Consider the following 24,601-nt stretch of genomic DNA (forward strand, 5'->3'; position numbering starts at 1 on the left):
ATTAACAATGTCACTATACAGTGACTACGTAGTGATTTGCAGTATGTACGTTTCTTGAATTGTCTCTCTCTCTCTCTATCTCGATCTAGGGGATACATGTCAGAAACTATTTAACCGATTCACCTAGGGGAGGACTTAAACAATTAAACTGTCTGACTTGCTAGATCGGAGCTTCGATCGATACTCCTCTTGGGGAGTTTTCTCTCGTTCGGAAACTTTAAAGTCATTGGGCTCGATACAGTCTTTGGAAGGGGTGGACGAGTCTGGGTCTGGTTTCAGTTCATTGCATAGTTTAATATGGCTCGTGTGGATCCACCCCTTTCTGCCCTCCACTTTCACCGCTGTCCTCGTAGTAAGAAGAACGGTCTTCGGCGTTTTCCAGCGGGGCTCCAGCTGACTTTTCCTGTCAAAGTTCCTTATTAAAATCAGGTCGCCTGGACGGACATCATGCGGCTTTACATCAGTGTTGTCAGGGAAGGCTGCGGCAACCTGTGAACGACATGATTGGAGTGCAGACATCAAGGAGGCAAGGTAATCTGTCAACATATTGCAATCAACATCAGTAATTTTCTTAGGAATGGGCGTGCCCCACATATTCGGTGGTCTACCAAAGACCACTTCATACGGCGATAGTCCTGATCTCGAGTGGGCAACCATTCTCATATAGAACAGTGCCACTGGCAGGGCGACTATCCAGTCGACCCCTTTCTCTTGACATATTTTACCAAGGCGGGTCTTTAATGTCTGGTTATGCCTCTCTACAAGGCCTGCGGCTTCGGGATGTCGGACACAATGGAATTTCCACTGATATCCTAGCAGCAAGGAAACTTGCTTCATTAATTCGGACGAGAATGGCTGTCCGTTATCTGAGTACACGACACGAGGCAAGCCGTATCGTGGGAAGAATTCACGAACCAGCTGCCGGGCAGTGGTCGGAGCAGTGTAATCTGGGACTGGATATGCTTCGGTCCAACGGGAAAGTGCACAAACAATTACGAGGACATATTTGAATCCTCGACAACGGTCCATCTGGATATAATCCATCTGGAGGACTTCAAAAGGGTGATCGGGAGGATGAAATCCACCTTGCTCTACAGGGACGCTTTTACCTGGATTGAACTGACAACAGATCATGCAAGTACGCACTTTCTGTTTTGCTGCTGCTCGTAAGTGTTTATTGCTCCAAAGATTTTGTAAACTGTCTAACATCGCTTTCTCTCCTAGATGTGCTGGACTATGTGCTGTATTGATCATGACTTGAACCATAGAGTCAGGGAGAAACCATGTAGATTTTCCCTTAGTCATCCAACCTTGATCTGTCTGGATCCCTCCTAGTTCAGTCCATTTCTTTATTTCATCAGGAGTAGCATGTGTCTGAATGTCAATTACATCTAGTGTGGGATCCCTGACTGTCATACAATTTGTCGGTCCTATTGTCTTTGTCATGTCAGTTGTCTGAGTGTGCGTCAGTGCTGTATGTTTTGCTGTCTGGTCTGCCAGGTCGTTACCCTGGGACACAGAGTCTGTAACTTTAGTATGTGCTTTACACTTCATGACGGATATGCCTGAAGGCAGATGTATTGCTTCTAACAGTGCTTGAATGAGGGGACCGTGTTGGATCTTGGCACCATGAGAGGTCAAAAAACCTCGTTCTTGCCATAACATGCCGAAGTCGTGTACAACTCCGAACGCATAACGGGAATCTGTGTATATGTTAACATTTCTGTTCTTGGCTAGTATACAGGCTCGGGTCAGAGCAATAAGCTCTGCCGCTTGAGCGGACAGTGTGTCAATACGATGTGTTTCTTTAACTTCGGTTTCAGTGGTCACTGCATATGCGGCCACTAATTCTCCTGTATTCGTCCTCATACATGAACCATCCACATAAAGTGTCAGGTCTGGATTTGTCAATGGAACATCTGTTAAGTCTCGTCTGGGTTTTGTTACTGCATTAATGATCTCTATACAATCATGCGGGGCTGGATCTGTCATAACTGAAGGTAACAGTGTTGCGGGGTTCAGAATACTGCAGCGTCTGATTTCTATATGTGGCTGGAATAGCGTTAATTCATAACCTGTCAGTCGTGCTATAGTCAAGTGCTGAGTCTGGGTTCTGTTTAAAAGAACCTCTACAGAATGTGGAACTTGTACTGTTAACTGATGTCCTAAAACAATTGAATCGCTTTGTCTGATTGCTAATGCTGTTGCTGCTACTGACTTTAAGCACGCAGGGAGTGCCTGGGCTACTGAATCCAATGTACTTGAAAAATAAGCGCAAGGCTTATGTGAACCTGCTTGGTCTTGAGTGAGGACAGACAATGCTGTGCCATCACGTTCTGTAACAAAAAGTGTAAACGGTTTACTGTAACATGGTGTCGCTAAAACTGGTGCTCGACATAATGCTTTCTTTAATTCCTCAAAGGCTTGTGTGTGTTCCTGAGTCCAAGGAAGGGCAGTCGAAGTCGCTGCCTCTTGTGTCGTTAACTGAATGAGTGGTTTAGCTAGAAATGCATATTGAGGAATCCATTGTCTGCAGTATGAGGTGAGGCCTATGAAGGCCCGCACTTCCTTTTGTGTCTGGGGTTGTGGCATATTTACAATTAACTGAATGCGATCGGGAGTGAGCTGTCTCCCCACTTTGGACAGCAAGTGACCCAAGTACACAACTTGCTGAACACAGAATTGTAGCTTCGAAGGAGACACCTTGTGTCCCTTGTCGGCCAGAAAATGTAAAACTGTCAATGATGCTTGTTCACATTCGGGCTCACTTCGTGCGGTGATCAGCAGATCATCGACGTATTGCAGTAAAGCGGTGTTAACTGGCATTCAAATACAATCTAGTTGTCTTTTTAGTGCTTGACTATAGATGCTGGGGCTTTCTGTGAATCCTTGAGGTGCGCGGGAAAATTTGAAACTTCGTCCATTTAAACTGAATCCGAAGAGGTATTGGCTCTCTGGATCAATAGGTACACTAAAGAAGGCGTTCTTGAGGTCAATTACAGTAAAGAACGTTGCTTCTGAATCAATAGCAGTCAATAGGGATGAGATATCAGGGACCACAGGGTACTGTGGTACAATGCATTTATTCAGTTCTCGCAGATCAATCACCAACCGATATACTGGCGGTGCATTGGGGTCGGTACGTTTAAGAATTGGAATGATGGGTGAATTACAGATATTGGAGTCGGTCTCTACGACCACTCCCTGGGTAATGAGCTCTTCAATGATTTCCAGTAAAGCCACTACAGCATCGGGTGGTAACTTATATTGTCTGATTCGTGGTAAAACAACTCCTGCCTTGAGTGTAACACGGTATGGTGTGATATGCATACAACCTACATCAGTTGGGCCTTTTGCCCACAAGTGTTCTGGTACATTTTTCAATCTGACATCAAATTCTCGAAAAACATAATGACCCTTGAAATCCCGCAGAAAGAGTCTAACTCCCTCCGGGGAACAGCATATTATAGCTCCTAGAGCCTTCAACGTTTTTATTCCTAACAGATTTTCTGGACATGATTTCGTAAGTAACAAGTCTGTAACACGTGATAATGGACCCACAGCCAGGGGAACTGGTTCTGATACCTCATTTACAATGGGCTGTCCTGAAAAACCAAGGGAAACATTCTGTGAGCCTGAGAGGGGTGCCCCTGGGACTTCGTCATGGCTTATTGTGGTGCGGCTTGCCCCTGTGTCAATTAAAAACTTTCTGTCTTTTCCCAATACGTGACTGTGTACATAAGGACCTTCTTGATCTACAGGAATTTCAATAAGAGGCAAACCCATCTCCCTCTCTAGGCTGTTTCATGCGTATCGTTGGTAATCGGGGTAAGCAGCTTGGGCATACTGGTACATCTGTTGGGAAACTCGTTGAGTCGCGGCAATGGGCTGTGGCTGTGATACTGTACTGTCTGTGCTGTATGGGATGAAGCATGCGTAGGCTGCGCGTTCTGCATGGGCTGTGTATTCGGTGAAGTCTGTTGCTGGACCTGGTCTTGTCTAGGTGGACGCGGTCTTTCCTTAGTTTTACCTGTTTCTATGTTATGCTTCAGAACTGGACATTCATGTACGTAGTGACCTGGCTGCTTACAATAGTTGCATGTCCCTTTAACGGGAGCTGCGGCGTGACCTGTCTGGGTCGTACCCTTTCTGTGGCCGTCGGTTGGGACCGACTGGGCTACTAGCATTTTCATTTTCGTGTCTTTCATACGTTTCTGTTCCTGATCCTGTTCTTCTCTAATTCTGTTCTGATGGTATTGTAACATTTGTAACATCTGTGATGGCGTATTGGCTTGCCATGTACTCTCGACCTTGTATACACGGTTTTTAACTGCTAACAGAGAATTCTCGACTAACTTCGATACAAAAAGATGCGGGTACGACTCGCTACTTGGTTTAAGACCACTATTAATAATGAAACATTTCTCGAATCTTGAATAGAAGTCACTAGTATCTTCGTCGGGTTTCTGTTTACATGCTGAGATTGCATCCCAGTCTTCCTTTCTAGTTGTCAATAATCTTGGCAGAACCTGTACTATCAAACCTGGTAAAGCTTTAGTTTTCTCCCCAAGGCCTACCCCTGGGACTCGTTTGTTCTCTTCGTCTTCTATTTCTGCCCATACAATCTTTTTCTCTCCCACCTCCCATTCCTTTTCCTTTAGTTTCTCGTAGATGCCCGTGGGCAGCAGTACTTTTAACATTTTTGTGATATCTTCGTACGTGTAATCCCCCATCAGTAACATGTCTTTAAGCTCTCTGTGAAAACCTGCGGGGTCTTTATCATGGCACGGGACTAGTTTTTTCATTTCTAACAGTTCTAACTTAGTCAGAGGCGTGTGTACATACACACGTTTCAAGTTATGATCCTCACCCATAACTGGATGCACTTCTCGTAAGGGGTTCTGACTTTCAATGCCATGCAGACGCTCTATATGATACATTTTTCTTTCTGGGGGTGGAGCGGGAACATATTCAGAGCTTATAAAAGTGTTGTATCTATGTCGTTGTTCTAGAATTATTTGTATTAACTTGGTACTTAGACCTCTCCATCTATCCATGAGTAGTGCTTCTAATGTTTCGTGTAAGGGACCTGAATCAGAATGTTGGTTTCTGTATTTCGTGAGGAGATGTTGAATCATGTATACACCTGCTAATTTCTGCTCGTCTGGGGAAAGGTTCAAGAATGTCTGTGCTACGGTGTCATCATTGTATATATCCGGATTGTCAGTCCATAATAAGGCTGACCGGGCTAGTTCTTGTTCATCCATAGAATTGAGTACATGGTACCCCATTCGTTCTTGAAGCCTTTTATCAGTCTCCTGGAACTGATGTTCAGGAGAATTCGGATTTGTTAAACTGGAGAGAAAAACTCTCTTGCTTTCTGGACGAATGCCTTTCCTAAGGTAAGTTCCCTTACCTACATACGCTATGGTGTCGGTAGTCTGTTCTGGCTCTTCAGGTTCTTCTTCCCCCTCGGAGGAAGCTTTTTCTTGCTTTTCTTTGTGTATGTCTATCACTTTTCTTATTTTCCTGTACATACTGGCTATGCAAGTCCCCTTGTCGTGTTTTCCTTCAGTTATGTTTTGGCCCCACCTGTTGAGTGCATCTAATTCACCCTGATCTGTCTCAGGCCTGTCTCGTTCTCTTATTAGGCAGTTTATGAAAAAACGTAGTATCTGTGCTTGGACGTCAACTTTCTGATGCTCCATGGCATCCTTAATACTGTCAGGGTCTTTCCCAGTCTGAACAAACTGATATATTCTATCTAGGCGCTCCTTCATTCCTGCAAAGCACAGCAGGAAATCAGTAGCAGATCGTAACCGTAGTGATGCCATCATCGTTCTATCGTCTTTGCCGGGTACTGGATCATATATGCAAACTGAAAGGTTTTCTTTGAGTATGTCGAGGCGGGGTGATTTGAACGTGAAAGGACTCTGGAAGTCCCTGAGCGGTAACCTATGTGTTAATGGCGGGGTCCGGAGAACCCCGGTCGCACCTCCTGAGGCGGAAGCTTGGACATTATCTCTCTGTGGAGTCTGTATCTGCACTTGAATTTGTCTTTTAGTAGGGTCAGGTAGACGTGGTTTCGGTAGATCAACTTTAGGTGTGGGAATGGGTAGAGGTGGTGGAACAGGGGGGATCTGTTGTGGTACTGGCGGAATATGATCTTGGGGCGGGTTACCACCCCCGTCCCTGTTATTAGGCAGGGCGCGGACAGGCAGATTGGTGTAAGCAGGTGCTACATCCTCTAGATAGGAATTCAGGAATATATCTTTAGTGGTCTTGTGAGTTACTTTAGTTGGAACTAATGGTGGCGGCAGATTTTTCGGTATTTCTGAAATGGCCTCAGGCGAACCCTCGGCCGCGAGGTACATACCGTTTACGAGATTGTTTCGTGCACGGTCTACTTGCTCTGATTTTACTCGGATCCCTTCAGTAACTAATTCGTTTTCTTGGGCTTTATCTGATTCTTTAAGTCTGTTTTCTCTACGTAGTTCTTTTTCAGCACGCTTATGTGATTCCTTACGCCAAAATTCTATGGCGTCTTTCTGAGATTGTCTGGCTTTCTTTTTCCACAGTGCTTCCTCTACCTTCATGATGCACTCGGCATCCCATGTTCCAGTAACTGGCCATCTGTGTCTCTTGTCTAGATGCTTAGTATAATCGGCCCATAAATCTAGATACAATATGGCATCTATGCCATGCTTATGGTACATAAAATTTCCTGGAGTGTCCCTAGGGGGGATAGGAATTTCTTGCTCTAGTATCCCTTTCCTAGTTCCTATCTGCTTTAACTTGTTGAAAAACGGCATCTTGTTTACTTAGTACTGAACACTCAATCCTTGCTACCTAATACTGGATATAGCTAGTTCTACAAGAACACAAAAATGCACATTAAAAACAGTCACACTCATACCACGACATTAATCACAGGAAAAGACATTTGAGACATATATGACTACTCCCTATACCGGATGTACTGCTAAACAGCACAGATACACTGCTGAGCACAGTGCAAGAACTTAAAAACGGATATACTGCTAAACAGAACAGATACACTGTCTAAAACAGTGCAGACCGAATTTGGGTACCCAAACTCGTCTTGATACGTCCCAGCAATGGTACTCACCGGGAAGCACGGAAAACAGAAGGCCTCGGAAAACTCGACTGGACTGGACTGGACCGGACTCAACTCGACTCGACACGTGGATACTTCGGAAAACTTCGGAAAGCTGGTGGGCCTCTTGACACCTCGGACCTTGCTTCTTTCGGCTAGGCTCTGGTCGGGATCCTCCGCACTCCTCACCGCCTCGTCTGGGTACTGATCGCAATCTTCGTCACCTCCGTGGGCCAGAGGGAGATACAGGAAATCCTGCCGGTACGCGTAGTTTCCTTCTAACTGATGGCAGGGGACAGAGCTTGCAACGCACCAACCGGCGCGTGAGGTGGGGGAGGGGTCCCTATTCGGGCGCCAAAATGTCGTAAATATTTAATTTACCGTCTTAATTTCTATGCAGGTAAGTACTTAATCAATAATAACTCAATCGGAAAGAAAAAAACAGAGTCCGTGGTGTTAGAGTTCTTAGGGGTTTTATTCCTTAAAGGAATCGTTCCGGAACTGGGTATCAGGTTCCTGGCACCACACAGGGTCCAGGAAGGGATAGAGCCATATTTTATTGACAATACATAGCTTATATACTTAATTTACATCCTAGAAACCAATATAGGAGGCGTAACAGCTGAGAGAAGACAAGATAACAGCATCCACGTGTTGTAGTACGTAATCAGAAGGCGTGAACCAGGCGTGAACTAGAGGTGTGTGTTTAGAAACGTCACAGATAGGTGTCATATGTGGGTGGCACTAAACAGAAATGTTGCAATGTCAGCAGAAATCGGAGGCTCGGATGCGCGCGCAGCTGCATGACGTGTGATTGACGTGAGACTGGAGGGTGCAGGGGACTTGACATTTACACTGACGGAAAGAGACAGAAGTCTGGCATGTCAGATCAACTCGTACCTTTATCATATCTGATATCTGATGTTTGGGAACCATATTATCTGTACGGAAAAGGTCTCTGGGGCAGAAGCTATTCTATACTGACTGTGAGTGCGTGTATAAGCGCCTGAGTGTCTGCATGAGAAGCGTGGGGGCATGGGCCTTCCATGGGAGCATGGTAACAGAGGCTATGAATTACTTGCACAGAGACAGGCCGGCCCTTCGGCTCTGCAGCTGGGGAATGTTTACTGAAACTAGTAGGCAGGAATGTATTTTCGAGGAGCGGAACAGATAATTCGAAGGTTGAAGTCAGTCTTGGCAGGCAGCAGGCCGAGCTAAGCACGGTGGGCCGCGCTAGAAGTAAGTCAGAGTTCACGGGTACAAAGACAGCCTGGGCTCAGGCCCTCAGAGTCAGAAGCTAGAAAAAAGGCTCGATGGCAGAAATTCAGGGCCTACTTTGCCAGAGCAGAAAAACGTGTAAAGTACACTACAAAAAGACGTTGGCATAGCATACTTAGGAACGGACTATTCGGCCCATTCAGGGTGGGTCTGAAAGAAGACATGTTAACGTTGGACGCAAATGTATTTGCGTCTTCATGGCTGGCACAGGAGGGAAGTTACATGCACTTTAAGCTGGTACATGGAGACGGTGGGGTACACGCTAGGGAACACAACTTGACCAAAAATTTATATTTCCTCATTTGTTAAAGCACATAACTTATTCATAGTGGTACAATTTAGTGAGTCCCAGTGTGTATTATCGGGGAGACTTTTATGGTATAGACATTTTATTCATCATGTCTAACAGTCAGCAAAGTTACCTGTATTTAGTAATGGCTTCCAGATATATCCTGGAGTGCCGTGAGCCGGTTGTAAAATCCGGTCAGAAACTGTTATGAGTTCGCGATGTTTTTGATCTAACATACGCTGTATTGGTATCTGAAAGTGATAATAAAGTATAGATCAATAATTTGTGTGCTCTTTTTTATCTTTGAGGTAACAAGTCAATATAGCACGTCACTACCTTGTATTTGTATAGGGAAGGATCACGCTCTGGTAGTAGGAGCCACCGATATTGGTTTTCAACTATGCTGTAGATAAATACACATCTTTTACCATATTGTAATCAAAGGAGTGATTATCAATTGTCATGTAGGATTCTAGTTAATTGTACTTACCCAGATTTTAATGACTGGCGGCTTAAAATTATCACAAGCTTTTCAATTGGCTTGTGTATCAGTTTTGGCGTTCATACCATGGCGGGGATTCTCCTGCCACTATTAATATAAAGGATGGAATGTTTGTTAGGATCGCTATTTATTTAATAGTTCTCATTTGTAGTTTTGACGTGAAATTTCTAGTCACTACCTCTCTGTTAGTTTAGTATATACTCTCATAATGCAAGTTTTACTAAACAAGTTTGTGGCTGGCTGGCTTATTGTTAGTGCTATTATCTGTTTGAGGCAGTGCAATTGCAAGTTTTACTAAACAAGTATGAGGCTGGCTGACTTATTGTTAGTGCTATTATCTGTTTAAAGCGGTGCAATTGCAACCAATGATGTGACCTTTGTACCTATTGATCACACCCATTGTGCCTATGTTAGTGATGTTGGTATTTATGTAACTTCACTTGAATACGTTATTATATACTATATATTAGCACCGAAGTCTTGCCATGACAAAAAGTTAAATAGCACGTCTGATTTATTGTTGTGTCCATGACACGTACAAAATATGGTTGGGTTTGTGGCACCGTCGGAGTGACAATTACGATAGTTAGTCCTCCAGCGTGTGATAGTCATTTACCCGCTAAGGATTTGTCCAAAACATTTAAGGACCCACCCGCCAGTCTGATAGGGTGAAAATTTACAAAAAGCCGAAAATTCATTAAACGCAGAACAGCCGGGATGTTAAACAAATTATGTTCAGCGTGAGGCAAGTTAACCGGTAACAGGGTCGATCGCGCTCTGCTTACCTCGGGCTATGGATTCGGCCTCCCTGCTCCTACTCCGTCAGCGTATACTTGGAGCTGGTCAGGATGAAAGTATCGAGTAAACGTTGTTTTCGCTATATTTATAATACGGCGTAGCTGATTGGGCGGTCAGTCTCCTGCTTGTTGGTTGGTTGACGGGATGTCACCTGACCTCTCGTATTGTATACAAACAACCATGAGTGGCGCGTTACCCAGCGTGATTACCGCGATATAGTCAGTTTAATATACGCGATAATCTATTGTGTTTCAGCAATAATATGCGATATTTGGGGCAAAAAATAAACACGGTTTATTTAATAAGGTTCGAGTGATGTCTGCTATCAACTCGCCTGTGATGTATATGTAATAAAATTCTATATTATTTCATAAATCGGAGTGGAAGCCACTGGTTGTTGGGACTACTCTCTAGTCTATCGCCCATGTTAGGGATGTGTCTATAATTAAGGCGTGTGGGTAATTTAAAGGAATTGATGCTAAAGGTTACGTAAACGCTAAATCTGCACATTATACAGTTATGTGCCAGGGTGTCATGTATGGAGACATGATCGCAAATTGTAGGTGTAGCTAAATGCTGCAAAGTCATTACTATAATTTGAGATTCTGCATTGACAGATTGGCACATACGTGTTGTACCTAAATGGAATGTTTGAGGAATATTATATGTTAAAGAACTTAATATATCATTATGCAGTGCAAATATATACATATATAAAAAAAAAATTGATAATGCACCCTTGATATAAACATCGGGATTATCTCATGCCTAATGTTGGTTAATCATAGTTCTCCTGTTTAAATTATCTTTTCCCAATCTTCTCTGCTGTTGAGGCCGGCGCGAACACTGTTGCATTTGGACATGTAAAATTGCTCGCGTCTTTTTCTTTTTTGAGTCAAATTACCACCTCTTGTGCTTAGACTGACATGCTCAAGACAGCACCAGCGAAGGTCATTAATCTCATGTTTAGCTGTCTTCCAGTGTCCAGTTAAAGGGGCCCCTACCTTACTTGTACTAAGAGCAGATCTGTGCTCATTCAATCTTGTTCGAACTTCTCTGGAGGTTTCCCCTATGTAAATAAGTTTGCAAGGGCAGCTGATGAGGTAGATTACACTACATGTTCTACAATTCATGAAACTCATTGGTTTTAAGACAATGTCTTTGATGGTGACAGTATTTCCACGAATTATGTTTTTACAGTTAAGGCAACCTGAACAAGGGAAAGTGCCTGTTGGCATCGGTGCATTGTCAATACAGGGTTGGATTGCTATATTGGTTTCCCTATATGTATGAACCAAGCTATTTCTGATGGTTCTGTTCCTTCTGTAGGAGAACCTAGGTTTGGGTAGTCTGTTTTGTTGTTTGTCGATAACTAGATGCCAATTTCTGTTAATAATGTTTTTAAGTATGTTGCTGATTGGATTATAATTCGTAACAAAGATTATAGGCTGGTTAATGGGCTCCTCCTTTTCTTTGGGTTGGAATAGGTTCTCCCGGTTATAATATTTGGCACGCTTGTATGAGTGTCTGATGAGTCGTTTGGGATATCCGCGTTCTAGGAATTTAGTTCTAAGGACACTGGCATGTTTTTCGAAGTCTTGTGATGTCGTACAATTTCTCTTAAGTCTCAGAAATTGACCAAATGGAATATTGTTGACTTGACTAGGTGGATGGTTACTTTTATGATGAAGCATAGTGTTTCTGTCAGTAGGTTTTGTGAAGAGTTCTACGTTTAGTGTTCCATTAGCGTTTTTAATGATCAGGTCAAGGAATTCACAGCTGTTGTTATCTATGTGAGAAGTGAACTTAAGGTTATTGTCACCAAGATTGAGCCATGTAATAAACTCTCTAAGTGTCTCTATAGGGCCCATCCAGATGAAAAAGACGTCGTCTATGTAACGAGACCACATTGAGATGTTTTCATAGAACGGTGATACTGTATTAAAAATGTGATGTTCTTCAAAAAGACGCGAGGAATTTTACATGTCCAAATGCAACAGTGTTCGCGCCGGCCTCAACAGCAGAGAAGATTGGGAAAAGATAATTTAAACAGGAGAACTATGATTAACCAACATTAGGCATGAGATAATCCCGATGTTTATATCAAGGGTGCATTATCAAAATTTTTTTTATATATGTATATATTTGCACTGCATAATGATATATTAAGTCCTTTAACATATAATATTCCTCAAACATTCCATTTAGGTACAACACGTATGTGCCATGCAGAATCTCAAATTATAGTAATGACTTTGCAGCATTTAGCTACACCTACAATTTGCGATCATGTCTCCATACATGACACCCTGGCACATAACTGTATTATGTGCAGATTTAGCGCTTACGTAACCTTTAGCATCAATTCCTTTAAATTACCCACACGCCTTAATTATAGACACATCCCTAACATGGGCGATAGACTAGAGAGTAGTCCCAACAACCAGTGGCTTCCACTCCGATTTATGAAATAATATAGAGTTTTATTACATATACATCACAGGCGAGTTGATAGCAGACATCACTCGAACCTTATTAAATAAACCCGGTTTATTTTTTGCCCCAAATATCGCATATTATTGCTGAAACACAATAGGCTATCGCGTATATTAAACTGACTATATCGCGGTAATCACGCTGGGTAACGCGCCACTCATGGTTGTTTGTATACAATACGAGAGGTCAGGTGACATCCCGTCAACCAACCAACAAGCAGGAGACTGACCGCCCAATCAGCTACGCCGTATTATAAATATAGCGAAAACAACGTTTACTCGATACTTTCATCCTGACCAGATCCAAGTATACGCTGACGGAGTAGGAGCAGGGAGGCCGAATCCATAGCCCGAGGTAAGCAGAGCGCGATCGACCCTGTTACCGGTTAACTTGCCTCACGCTGAACATAATTTGTTTAACATCCCGGCTGTTCTGCGTTTAATGAATTTTCGGCTTTTTGTAAATTTTCACCTTATCAGACTGGCGGGTGGGTCCTTAAATGTTTTGGACAAATCCTTAGCGGGTAAATGACTATCACACGCTGGAGGACTAACTATCGTAATTGTCACTCCGACGGTGCCACAAACCCAATCATATTTTGTACGCGTCATGGACACAACAATAAATCAGACGTGCTATTTAACTTTTTGTCATGGCAAGACTTCGGTGCTAATATATAGTATATAATAACGTATTCAAGTGAAGTTACATAAATACCAACATCACTAACATAGGCACAATGGGTGTGATCAATGGGTACAAAGGTGACATCATTGGTTGCAATTGCACCGCTTTAAACAGATAATAGCACTAACAATAAGTCAGCCAGCCTCATACTTGTTTAGTAAAACTTGCAATTGCACTGCCTCAAACAGATAATAGCACTAACAATAAGCCAGCCAGCCACAAACTTGTTTAGTAAAACTTGCATTATGAGAGTATATACTAAACTAACAGAGAGGTAGTGACTAGAAATTTCACGTCAAAACTACAAATGAGAACTATTAAATAAATAGCGATCCTAACAAACATTCCATCCTTTATATTAATAGTGGCAGGAGAATCCCCGCCATGGTATGAACGCCAAAACTGATACATAAGCCAATTGAAAAGCTCGTGATAATTTTAAGCCGCCAGTCATTAAAATCTGGGTAAGTACAATTAACTAGAATCCTACATGACAATTGATAATCACTCCTTTGATTACAATATGGTAAAAGATGTGTATTTATCTACAGCATAGTTGAAAACCAATATCGGTGGCTCCTACTACCAGAGCGTGATCCTTCCCTATACAAATACAAGGTAGTGACGTGCTATATTGACTTGTTACCTCAAAGATAAAAAAGAGCACACAAATTATTGATCTATACTTTATTATCACTTTCAGATACCAATACAGCGTATGTTAGATCAAAAACATCGCGAACTCATAACAGTTTCTGACCGGATTTTACAACCGGCTCACGGCACTCCAGGATATATCTGGAAGCCATTACTAAATACAGGTAACTTTGCTGACTGTTAGACATGATGAATAAAATGTCTATACCATAAAAGTCTCCCCGATAATACACACTGGGACTCACTAAATGGTACCACTATGAATAAGTTATGTGCTTTAACAATACCAATAATGTTAATAATCACCAACTTTTGACTAGTGCCAACCACCGAATAGTGTAGCCAATAAGTAGTGTTGTATTGGAAATATGCTTTGTCTGTGAAAAATTGGAAATGCAAAAAAAGTAATTTTCTGTTTCCTTTTAGAACTTGGTCCTGAAGAAGGTTGTCTATTGTTAGCCCGTAACCGAAACGCCGCGTCGACCCCTGTTCTTATGAACTTTTAAACCAATGTTTGCTTTGTTTATTCTTTGTGATTTTTTATGCTTTTAATGAAATGTCTAATATACTTCATGTATATTTTTTAATGATTTGTTATCACTGTGATAAAATGTTAACATTTGAATAAATACACAAAGTATATATATTTTTCCAAAAAACAATTTTCTGGCTTTCTTTTTAACATCTTGACTTGAATTTAAGTAATGTGTGCAATAGTGTTTTAATTTTTGGTGGTTCAATGACTATATTGGTTGGCCTATGTCTTGTAATTTAGCCTCCTGTTTCATATACATCTGTGTGATTGGTATTGCTAAACATCGAAAACTAACTTCGTACCATTATTCCACTTCTTACCAACTTAGTCGCAAATTTGTGGGACAATTTTGTTTTACAGTATTAGTAGTATTGCTATCATCATTATTATTGTGAGCAGTAAGTAGTAGTAGCACTAGTGTTGCATTGTTAATATTATTATTATTATTAGAAGTATCAGTAGTATTATATGGTATTATAGAGTATAGCCTCTTATAGTATAGCTACTTGAAAATCCTGGGTGTACAAAATAATTGAAAATGAAGACTTTGCTTGTAAATGATTGTGAGGAGCTTTTTTAAACATTTGTATGAATGATTGAATGTAATGTTTTTATCACACAGGTCCCTCTCTCTGTGTGCAGTCCAAGCTGCCCTCCTGGTTTTTGGAAAGCTGTGAAAGAAGGTGAGCCTGACTGCTGCTTCATGTGTGTCCTATGCCCACTGGAAGAAATAAGCAATCAAACTGGTGAGTAGATTAGCATCTCTGAGCAGCCAACTACTACTCTCTCATTTGGTGAAGGTGATGCAGGGCCAGATTATTGTTTTCTTTCTTTGCAGATTCTCTGAATTGCTACAAGTGTCCCTGGGACCAGTGGCCCAATGAGAAACAAAACAGATGCATCCCAAAGACTATAGAGTTCCTGTCCTACGAAGAACCTCTTGGAGCCACCCTGGCAGTAATTAGCATTGGTCTCTCTGCAATACCTTCTGGCATCCTGATAATATTTATTTATTTCAAGAACACCCCAATCGTCAAAGCAAATAACAGATTTCTCAGCTACCTTCTATTACTGGCACTTGCTCTTTGTTTCCTCTGTTCCTTGTTTTTCATTGGCTTCCCAAGTTCAGAGAAATGCCTCCTCCGTCAGGCTGCCTTTGGTGTCATTTTTGCTCTCTGCGTCTCTTGTGTGTTGGCTAAAACGATTATGGTGGTTGTTGCCTTTAAGGCTATCAATCCCACGAGTAACTTAAAGCAATGGATTGGGCTCCAGTTGGTTTATATGATTGTAACTATTTGTACACTCATTCAAGTTATTCTCTGTGTATCGTGGTTGAGTCACTTGCCACCGTTCCCAGACTATAATACCCACTCTCAGCCAGGAAAGATAATAGTTGAATGCAATGAAGGATCTCCAATTGCTTTCTGGTGCATGCTGGGATATCTTGGACTTCTAGCCACCATCAGCTTCATAGTGGCCTTCCTAGCCAGAAAATTGCCTGATAGCTTCAATGAGGCAAAGTTCATCACCTTCAGCATGCTCGCCTTCCTCAGTGTCTGGCTCTCATTCATTCCAGCTTATCTCAGCACTAAGGGAAGGTACATGGTTGCCATGGAGATTTTCGCCATCTTGTCTTCCAGTTTTGCTTTGGTTGCCTGTATATTTTTTCCTAAGTGTTACATCATCTTGCTAAGACCAGACAAGAATACTAGGAATATTTTGGCAAACAAGAGGAAACGTCTCAAAAATGTGGATTGAGTAATTGCAACTAACATTTTCTAATTAACAGTGAAAACCTGCTGATCTCTTTCTTTATAATGTCATGCCTTCTTTTGCATTCAGTACTGCTAGTTTTATACAAAGGCTTCTTTTTAGCTTCATTCATCCTCTACAGAAGTACAACTTTCATTTAGTTGCTGACCTGTTCTAACTTGTCTAGTTCTCAAAGTTGTCTTTCAGATTAGTGAAGCTACTTTTCATTGCAGTATACCATATTTGGCAAAGATTAAATTTTTAATCAAAGGAGCAACCAGCAGATGTGTCCTTCTTACTCACGCTGCACATTGAAGCTCTTTAAAGCTCTTTTCTATAAATATTTATTCTCCGTTCAGAAAAGTTTTTATTGAAACAAATAAAGTAAATATGTACAAAATAGGACATTGCATATAATGAATATGATCAAACAGCAAAACAACCAATAGTAATAATAAGAAAGACTGTAAGCATGATTGGCAACCGGTAAATTACAGAACAATAAATTACATAGGAAATATACAATAAATAGAAAAAGTGTAAAATAGAAAACGTACATATAGTAACCTATAGGAAATCATGGAGGTTTAGTAACTTCTTGTTGTATCGGGGTTAAAGACAGAGAACTTCGAGCACTCATATCAAAAAATGTTGTAACTGGTCTCCAAAATTCTCTCCTCTTTGTAGCTAAAATCAAGGGTTAGACAAATGTTGTATCTTATCTATGATTGTAGCAAACAGCGTACCACCAAGCCTGATATGAGACTTTAGTGAAATCTTTCCAATTTTTGGTAATTTGTCGCAAAGCTACTGCTATTAGTAAATCGATTATTTTTACCCTGAAAGTACAATGTTCCCAAATAGGAGAAACACTGCTCAGGAAGATATGAGAAATAGAAAAAGAGTGAGTAGAAGAAAAAATCATGTTAATTTGAGACCACACCTTCACCCAAAAAGTATGAATTAGAGGACATTTGAAAAGCATATGGAATAGGTCTGCATGTGGTGAAGAGCAGGACCAACATTTGTCAAAAGTATCTGGATATCGTTTACTAAGAGTCAGTGGTGGTAATAATAGACGGTTATAAATGAAAAATAATGTCTGAGTTGTGTTAGCAGCCCTAGAAGATTTGCGAATCTTCAACCAAAATTTGTCCCATAACTCAATATGCCAAGAAATTTCCAAATCTTCTTCCCAAGCTTCTTCCGTCTTGGTTTTAATACGGGGTGAGGGTATAGATTGAAGAACAGCATAAATAGTTGAAGCTTTTGAACGTTTAAGAAGTAAAGAGCGTAGGGAAGGTTTATCAGAGGACTCCTGACACGAGGGGGGGGGGGAGGAGGAACAAGAGAGGCATCAAAAGCAGATTGTAATGCAAGTTTCAATAACAAATATTTAGTGTGAAAAGTGGGAGGGAAATGAAACGAGGAGGCAGCTAATGAGAATGAGATAACCTGATTGTGATGGAATAGTTGGTGAACCAAAAATAAGGCCATGCAATCTCCAGGATTTCCAAAAAATGGGTTTACCTTTAATTAAGATAGATGTATTGTGCCAAATGGGCTGATCGAGAAAAGAAGTAATAGGAAGGAGAGGAAGAATCTTGGAAGTATATTTAAGAATGGGAGTAGATATGGATTGTGGTTTACGAGTAAACAAAAGATATTCCTTGAATGTAAAAGGAGATATGAAAGAGCGTTCCAAGGCCAACCAAAGAGGGGAGGATGAAGTGGAGTCAGTAATCTAGTTGGACGCTTGATTTAATAGAAAAGACTTTTTAGGACGCATCAATTTGGATAAAGACATACAAGATTTTTTATGTCCCCACAAAAAGGTAGACAAAATGGAATTGATTTTCTAAAACGTTTCAAGGATACAGAAAATGGTATATTAGAAATTGTAAAGAGGACAATAGGAGAAAGCATCATTTTGATGGTATCTAGTCTAGCCCACCAGGACAAATACAAGAATTGCCATTTTGTAGTGAGGTTAGTTAATTTTTGTATACAGTCTTCCATACAACAATTAACTGTACCCGAAAGGGAAGATGTAAAATGAAGACCTAAATATTTAATAGAGTTGGGACTCCAAGTAAAGAAATCATTTTGAAAAGTAAATTTAGTAAGGGGTAGGATCTCGCATTTATCTGTATTTAATTTGAAGCCAGAAACATATACAGAAGAATTAACTTCATCTAAGAATGTGGGAAGGGATGAAGTAGGTTGTGATAAAAATAAGAACACATCATCGGCATAGGCTGCCATTTTAATTGTAGATTGTTGAACATTGAAACCATGTATTGGGTCATTTTGGCGAATCCACAACAAAAAAGGTTCTAGGGCAAGATTAAATAAGAAAGGTGAAAGTGGACAACCCTGTCTGACCCCTCTATTAAGAGAGAAATAAGAAGATAAGCCACCATTCGCCAAAATCGCTGCTCTTGGATGAGAATATAGGAGTGAAATCAGTGTGGAAATTTTTGGACCAAAACCAAACCACTTCAGAGTATGAAAAAGATATGCCCACTCAACCCTATCAAAAGCTTTTTCAGCATCTAAAGCTATGGCTGCAAGGGGGAGAGAAGAATGCGAGGTCTTAGAAAGAATATAAAAAAATAATCTAGTATTATCCGCCAGCAACCTTCCTTTATCGAAACTGGACTGTTCTTTTCCTAAAAGATCAGGTAAATATGAATCTAACGCAAGGCTAACGCTTTCGTAAAAAAAATTGTAATCTGTGTTAACTAAAGAGATGGGACGATAGTTTTTGCAGTGTTGAGTATCCTTACCTGGTTTTGGAATAATTCAAATAAGAGCATCAGAGAACGTACCAGAAGCAGAACCGGATTCAAAAAAAGTGAAAAGAAGAATATGTAATTTGGGGATAAGCAATTTAGAAAAGTGAGAAAAGAATTCAACAATGAACCCATCTGGGCCTGGGGCTTTTCCAATTTTGAGAGTATTGAGTGCATGAAAGAGTTCTTGTTGCGTTATATCTGCTTCTAATGGGGAAAGATCTTGAGGTAAATCAAAAGGTGATTTAATCTTGGACAGAAATCGAGAGATGGATTGCTCAGAAGAAACTGATTCAGAGAAATATAAGGTTTCGTAAAAATGAAGAAATTCCTGTAAAATGACGTCATCTTTGTGCTTTAGTAGACCATCCTGACCGAAAATGGAATCAATATTAATTTTATTTTGTTTTATTTTTAAATAATTGGCCAATAATTTCCCAGCTTTATTTTGACCACCATAGAATTTAGCACTGGATTTTAATAGAAAATTGGAGGCGTTATATGTTGAATCTTTATTGAATTGAAGTTTAGTGGCGATGAGCTCAGTTAAGCAATCTTTAGATTTGGAAGTATAGAAAGTGATGTGTTGAGCTTTTTTCCGCTTGCGAGAAGCATAGCTAATAATAAAGTCTCTGGCCGTTGCTTTAAAGGCATCCCATATGACAGGAAATTGAATATCATCAGTATGATTGAGCAAAAAGTATTCATGAAAAAGGATGAAAAGGATGAGACAAATTCTGAATCAAGAAGGAGAGAATTATTAAAACGCCATTTCCGAGTAGAATTATGTTTTGTAAAACATCCAAATTAATAGAGACTGGCGCGTGATCGGAAATTAAAATTGAACCAATGTCGGAAGCAATAAGGGACTGGGAAAGGTGGTGTGAAATGAAAAAGTAATCTAATCGCGATTGGGTCTGGTTAGGTGGTGAGAAGAAGGAGTATTCACGCAATGTGGGATTGCAAAGTCTCCATGCATCAGTAAGTTTGTACTGAGTAATAAATTGTTTAAAGGATTTATGTGACGTGTGAGGGATGTAAGCACTAGATGAGTGTCTATCAAGAAATGGGTCAAAGACTTCATTGCAGTCACCTACAAGAATAAAATTGTCAACATAGTGTTGTGTAATGTGCGGTGCTAGGGAGGTCCAAAAAGAGGCATCACCAGTCGCTGGGGCATAAATATTTAAGATGGAAATAGGTACCTCATCTAATGTGAATTTCACTAGAACCCATCTACCTGAATTATCCACACAACTCATTTTAACGTGAAGGGATATTCGAAATAAAATCAGAACCCCATTACGTTTACCATCATCTGGGGAAAAAGATCCTCGCCCATCCAACCTCTCTTCAACTTAGCAGATTCCTCCTCTGATAAGTGTGATTTTTGTAAACAAGCGATATCTGCAGTTAATTTGGCAAGGTGTGTTAAAACTATCTTTCTTTTGATTGGTGAATGTAAACCTCTAGCATTCCAAGATATGTTTTTTAAAAGCATGTACAGAATTCAAAAAAACATTTCAAAAACCAGTCAAAGTACAAATGTGAAAAACAAAAGCAATAAAAGCATGTAAATACTGTGTGAGAATGGATCAAAAACCAAACAAGAGATATCCATGAAAAACAATGGATAAAACAAGGTAATAGCATGAAAAGAAGATGCAAAGTCATGAAGAGGAACAGGTAAGAAAAAAGAAGAAGAAAGAGAAAAAGAGGAAAGAATGAAAAAGATATAATCAGAAAAAAATAACATACAAAACATCCAAAACATGGAGAGGACGGGAGGGTGGATGCCACATAGAACAATGACAGATCAAAAAGTCAGGGGGAAGGGCGGGAAGGGAGAATGAAATCCACGGACTCCAAGAACATCAGGAAAGGGGAATGATATGCAGGAAGGACATCTGTTGGGGTAAAAAAGGATATAAAGGTAAGTCTGGGCAGAAGAACAGTAATGTGAGAAATACAAGTCAAAACACTAAACCAATAACCATAAAAAAGGAATTAGAACCATTAGATATGAACCTGAAGAAGCATAAACATTTCACAAATACAGAGGCTATTTAGAAGGGGACGCAGAGGCGAATTCCATTGTATCAACATTGTGGGAGTACAGAAAGCTTTTCAATTTCATCGGATCTTCATAAGTGGTAGTCTTATCATTGAGAGTGACCTTGAAAAGGCAAGGATGGAAAAGCCCAAAACGTGCTCCCATGGAGCGTAGTTGTGGTCGAAGGGACAAAAATTCCTTGTGTCGATCCGCTGTAGACTTGGCATAATCTTGAGAAAAATAAAGAGGGTTCTCTGACCAAGTATTACGTTTCAAGGATGTTACAGCAGATAAAATCATGAGTAAGTCAGTGTATTCGAGGGAGTACAAGATAAAACCTCTTGGTTTTCTTGCAATGGAAGCAGCTATGCCTCCAGGGATTGAGCCTAGACGATGTGCTCTTTGTATGTTAAGAGTAGTAGAGTCTGGCAAATGAAGTAATTTTGGTAGAAAGGATTTGAAAAAAGCAAAAGGGTCCGAACCTTCTGAATTTTCTGCCGAACCGTAAATGCGTAGATTGTTTCTTCTATTCCTGTTTTCCACATTTTCAATCTGCTTATGTAAGACTGAGACTTGTGCACACAAGGGATCAATCTTAGAAACAAAATATTCCAATGAAGCCATATTTTGTTCCAGGACGGTGACCCGGGTGTCCACAGTTGACCACTTATCTGAAAGCATTAGGAGAGTGGACTTTGTCTCTTAAATGAAAGGTTTTAAGGCCCTTATTTCATCTAATAAAAGATCGATTGTGGTTGAAGTAAACTGCTTTGGGGGAGAAGGAGGATCCTTTTTGAGTCTTTTAATAGAGCCCTTGGTAGTACTAGAATCGAACAAGTCGATGTGATAGAGGAGGCCTTAGAGAAAGGAGTATCCAATGTTTCCTCCATTGATAAACACTGATATCTAGATCCAGTACGGGTCAAAAATGCCTTCGTAGAAGAAGAAGGCTTAGACAGGACTTTGGAGAGTCTGCCCATAGAAAATCTAAAAACACAGGAGGCCTCACAATAACTTGAATACTAATATACTGAATCTATGGGTAAATACACATGCCTAACTTGAAGGATATTATCAGCATAAAATAGATGAAAAAAAAAACTAATTCATTTGACAAAGTTAAAGCAAATGTGTCACCATAACAGAGGTAGTGAATTCAAAAGCAAAAACATTGAATAAATCAGCAAAATGAAAACATGTTATACATGCGCAATAAACTAATAAAAGCAACTGCAGCAAAAGCAATAAAAAGTGTATGATACTAAGAGGCAAATAGGAGAAAGCACTTGCAAATTACCCTGAAAGAATATACCTAATAGGATATACAGTACGAATAAATATGATAGAATTCACAAAGAAACATGTGTAGATAACCTTGATGTCATTGAGGAGACCATTGAAATGGGAGAAAATCCCAATTATGCAAGAAAAAACAGTGCATAAATAATATATTGGTAAATAGAAAGGCAGGTATGTAAATAGGCAGACAATGAAAGAAGAGCTACCAGTTCTCGAGGTAGGCAAAAGGCAATTGGTGATGAAGAGACGCTGAAAACAGGCTGTAAGAGCAGAGACAAAGGTGATTGGTGATAAAGAGCCTGTCTTTGGAGTGTGGCTCAATGATTAGAGCGGCAGACCCTGATGCAGAGCTCTAGCCCGGGACCAGGGTTCAATTCCCCGCCTCGGGAGGTCTTGGGCTCAAAAATTCCACAGACCTGATAATTCTCGCCTCGGTGCCTATTCCAGTCATGGAGTCCCACTCTGCAACTCTGGGCAATAGCTTGCTTAATCTCCACAACGACCCCCACAACGCTAAGGATGCCTGGCCTCCACCTTGGGGTTGCCCAGGAGTGGACGCCTCACAGGGAAAGCCAGGATGGGTTCCACAGCGGTATTCGTACAAGCGCCTTGAAACCCTTGCGGGGGAGTAGTGTGCTATGCAAGTATCAATTTACATTTTTTTTTACATATTAAAAATAAGCAACCAAACAATGACTCAAAAATAGGTGAAAAAACGGTGAAATCGCATGTCAGTCACCAAAAGACATCCATACACGTAAGTTGCGCTTTGGAGAGATGTGTAAAATATGTTTTAGCACTTAGAGTTCAGAAATAAAAATACACACCACCTCAAAGAGCTGCTCCAGAGGCATTCTGAACAAAATGGAGGCAGTTCTGAGGTGAGGAAACCTCAACATCAATTATGTGCATATATGGAGGCTTTCCTGGCGTATTAGTGCATAATAGGAAACAAGCGCTATGAAGATGCAGGAGGCATATGAAACAAATAAGGAGCGGCCACACAAGAGATGAAAGATAAGAAACCACTAGGAGCAGCGCTCCGTCTGTGGCGTTGCGAAATGGCCGCTGTTACCGCAGCAGCTGTGTCAGTCACTCACATTGCAAAGGAAGGTCCGTTCGTCGCCTGCAAAGGCTCCAAATCAGGCTATCACATGCAGAAGGTCTTCCTGTAACATCACCCGTAAGCTAGAATCCTTGTGACGGGGAAATGGAGCCTCGTCGTTTCCTCCTCCGCTCCGCCTCTCGGGAGACTCAGGGAAAAGCAGCCATCGTCAGCAGGCATAAGCCACGCCCCCATAAATATTTATTCTGATTGCACTGGCTTCTTTTTAAAAAATGAATGCCAAGCACAAGCTTCTCCATCTTTGTAGCTTCTTCCAAGTGCCTCACTCATTATAACCAGGCCATTGTCAAACATCCAGGCCACCCTTCAATGTATGCTTGCCTACCCTAAAATTACAGACTCTATCCACTGTTTCAGTCTTTCTCAGTAAGGGTTACCTTAGGAGATTTTACAACTTCTTAAACTGTGATATTTTTCCACACCAGCATATCTGCTGGGGTGGCAGTTCTACAGACATAACATCCTCTGTCAGTGGTGGAGTTTGGTGTATATAAAAGTGGTGTTTTCTTGCCACTGCAGTTTGAACTACCATGATAAAATGTGTTATCACACCCACAAAGGACCAACATGCTGTGATGTTAAATTGCAAAAACAACAAGTGATGGACTGAATGTGGATCAATGTCACACACTCCCCCAGTCAAAAGATCTGGGCCCAAATCCATCGTTTTTTTGCACTCCACACCACCCTGGGTTAGACAATGGCGATATGCAAATCAGCTCTGACCCTGTTGCCCCATGGGAACAGTCCAGTCCGAACTACAAAAGCCATGTCCTTCCCAGAACGGAATCAAGCATCCGAGGACCGGACCGGTTTCGAGGTAACACCTCTCATCAGCCCGGCTAGCTTGACTCCAAGTGGTGTGGAGTGCCTGGGACCCACGTCTGGGCATCCCCAGCGCACTTAGGGCGGCAATTGCAAAAACAACAAGTGATGGACTGAATGTGGATCAATGTCACACACTCCCCCAGTCAAAAGATCTGGGCCCAAATCCATCGTTTTTTTGCACTCCACACCACCCTGGGTTAGACAATGGCGATATGCAAATCAGCTCTGACCCTGTTGCCCCATGGGAACAGTCCAGTCCGAACTACAAAAGCCATGTCCTTCCCAGAACGGAATCAAGCATCCGAGGACCGGACCGGTTTCGAGGTAACACCTCTCATCAGCCCGGCTAGCTTCACTCCAAGTGGTGTGGAGTGCCTGGGACCCACGTC

At 41.1% G+C, this 24,601-nt stretch overlaps 1 protein-coding gene across 1 annotated transcript in view; it reads left to right on the forward strand.

Annotated features, from left to right (window-relative positions):
• LOC147678527 (vomeronasal type-2 receptor 26-like) overlaps positions 1-16,117 on the forward strand; it is a 194,644-nt gene extending 178,527 nt beyond the window's left edge. The window contains exons 6-7 of the mRNA XM_086945672.1: positions 14,982-15,105; positions 15,198-16,117. Coding sequence (XP_086801798.1) covers positions 14,982-15,105; positions 15,198-16,117 — 1,044 coding nt within the window. The remainder of the gene's footprint in view (positions 1-14,981; positions 15,106-15,197) is intronic.
• The last annotated feature ends 8,484 nt before the right edge of the window (positions 16,118-24,601 follow it).

This window comes from Lissotriton vulgaris, chromosome 12, assembly GCF_964263255.1.
Source record: "Lissotriton vulgaris chromosome 12, aLisVul1.2, whole genome shotgun sequence".
NCBI lineage: Eukaryota > Metazoa > Chordata > Amphibia > Caudata > Salamandridae > Lissotriton > Lissotriton vulgaris.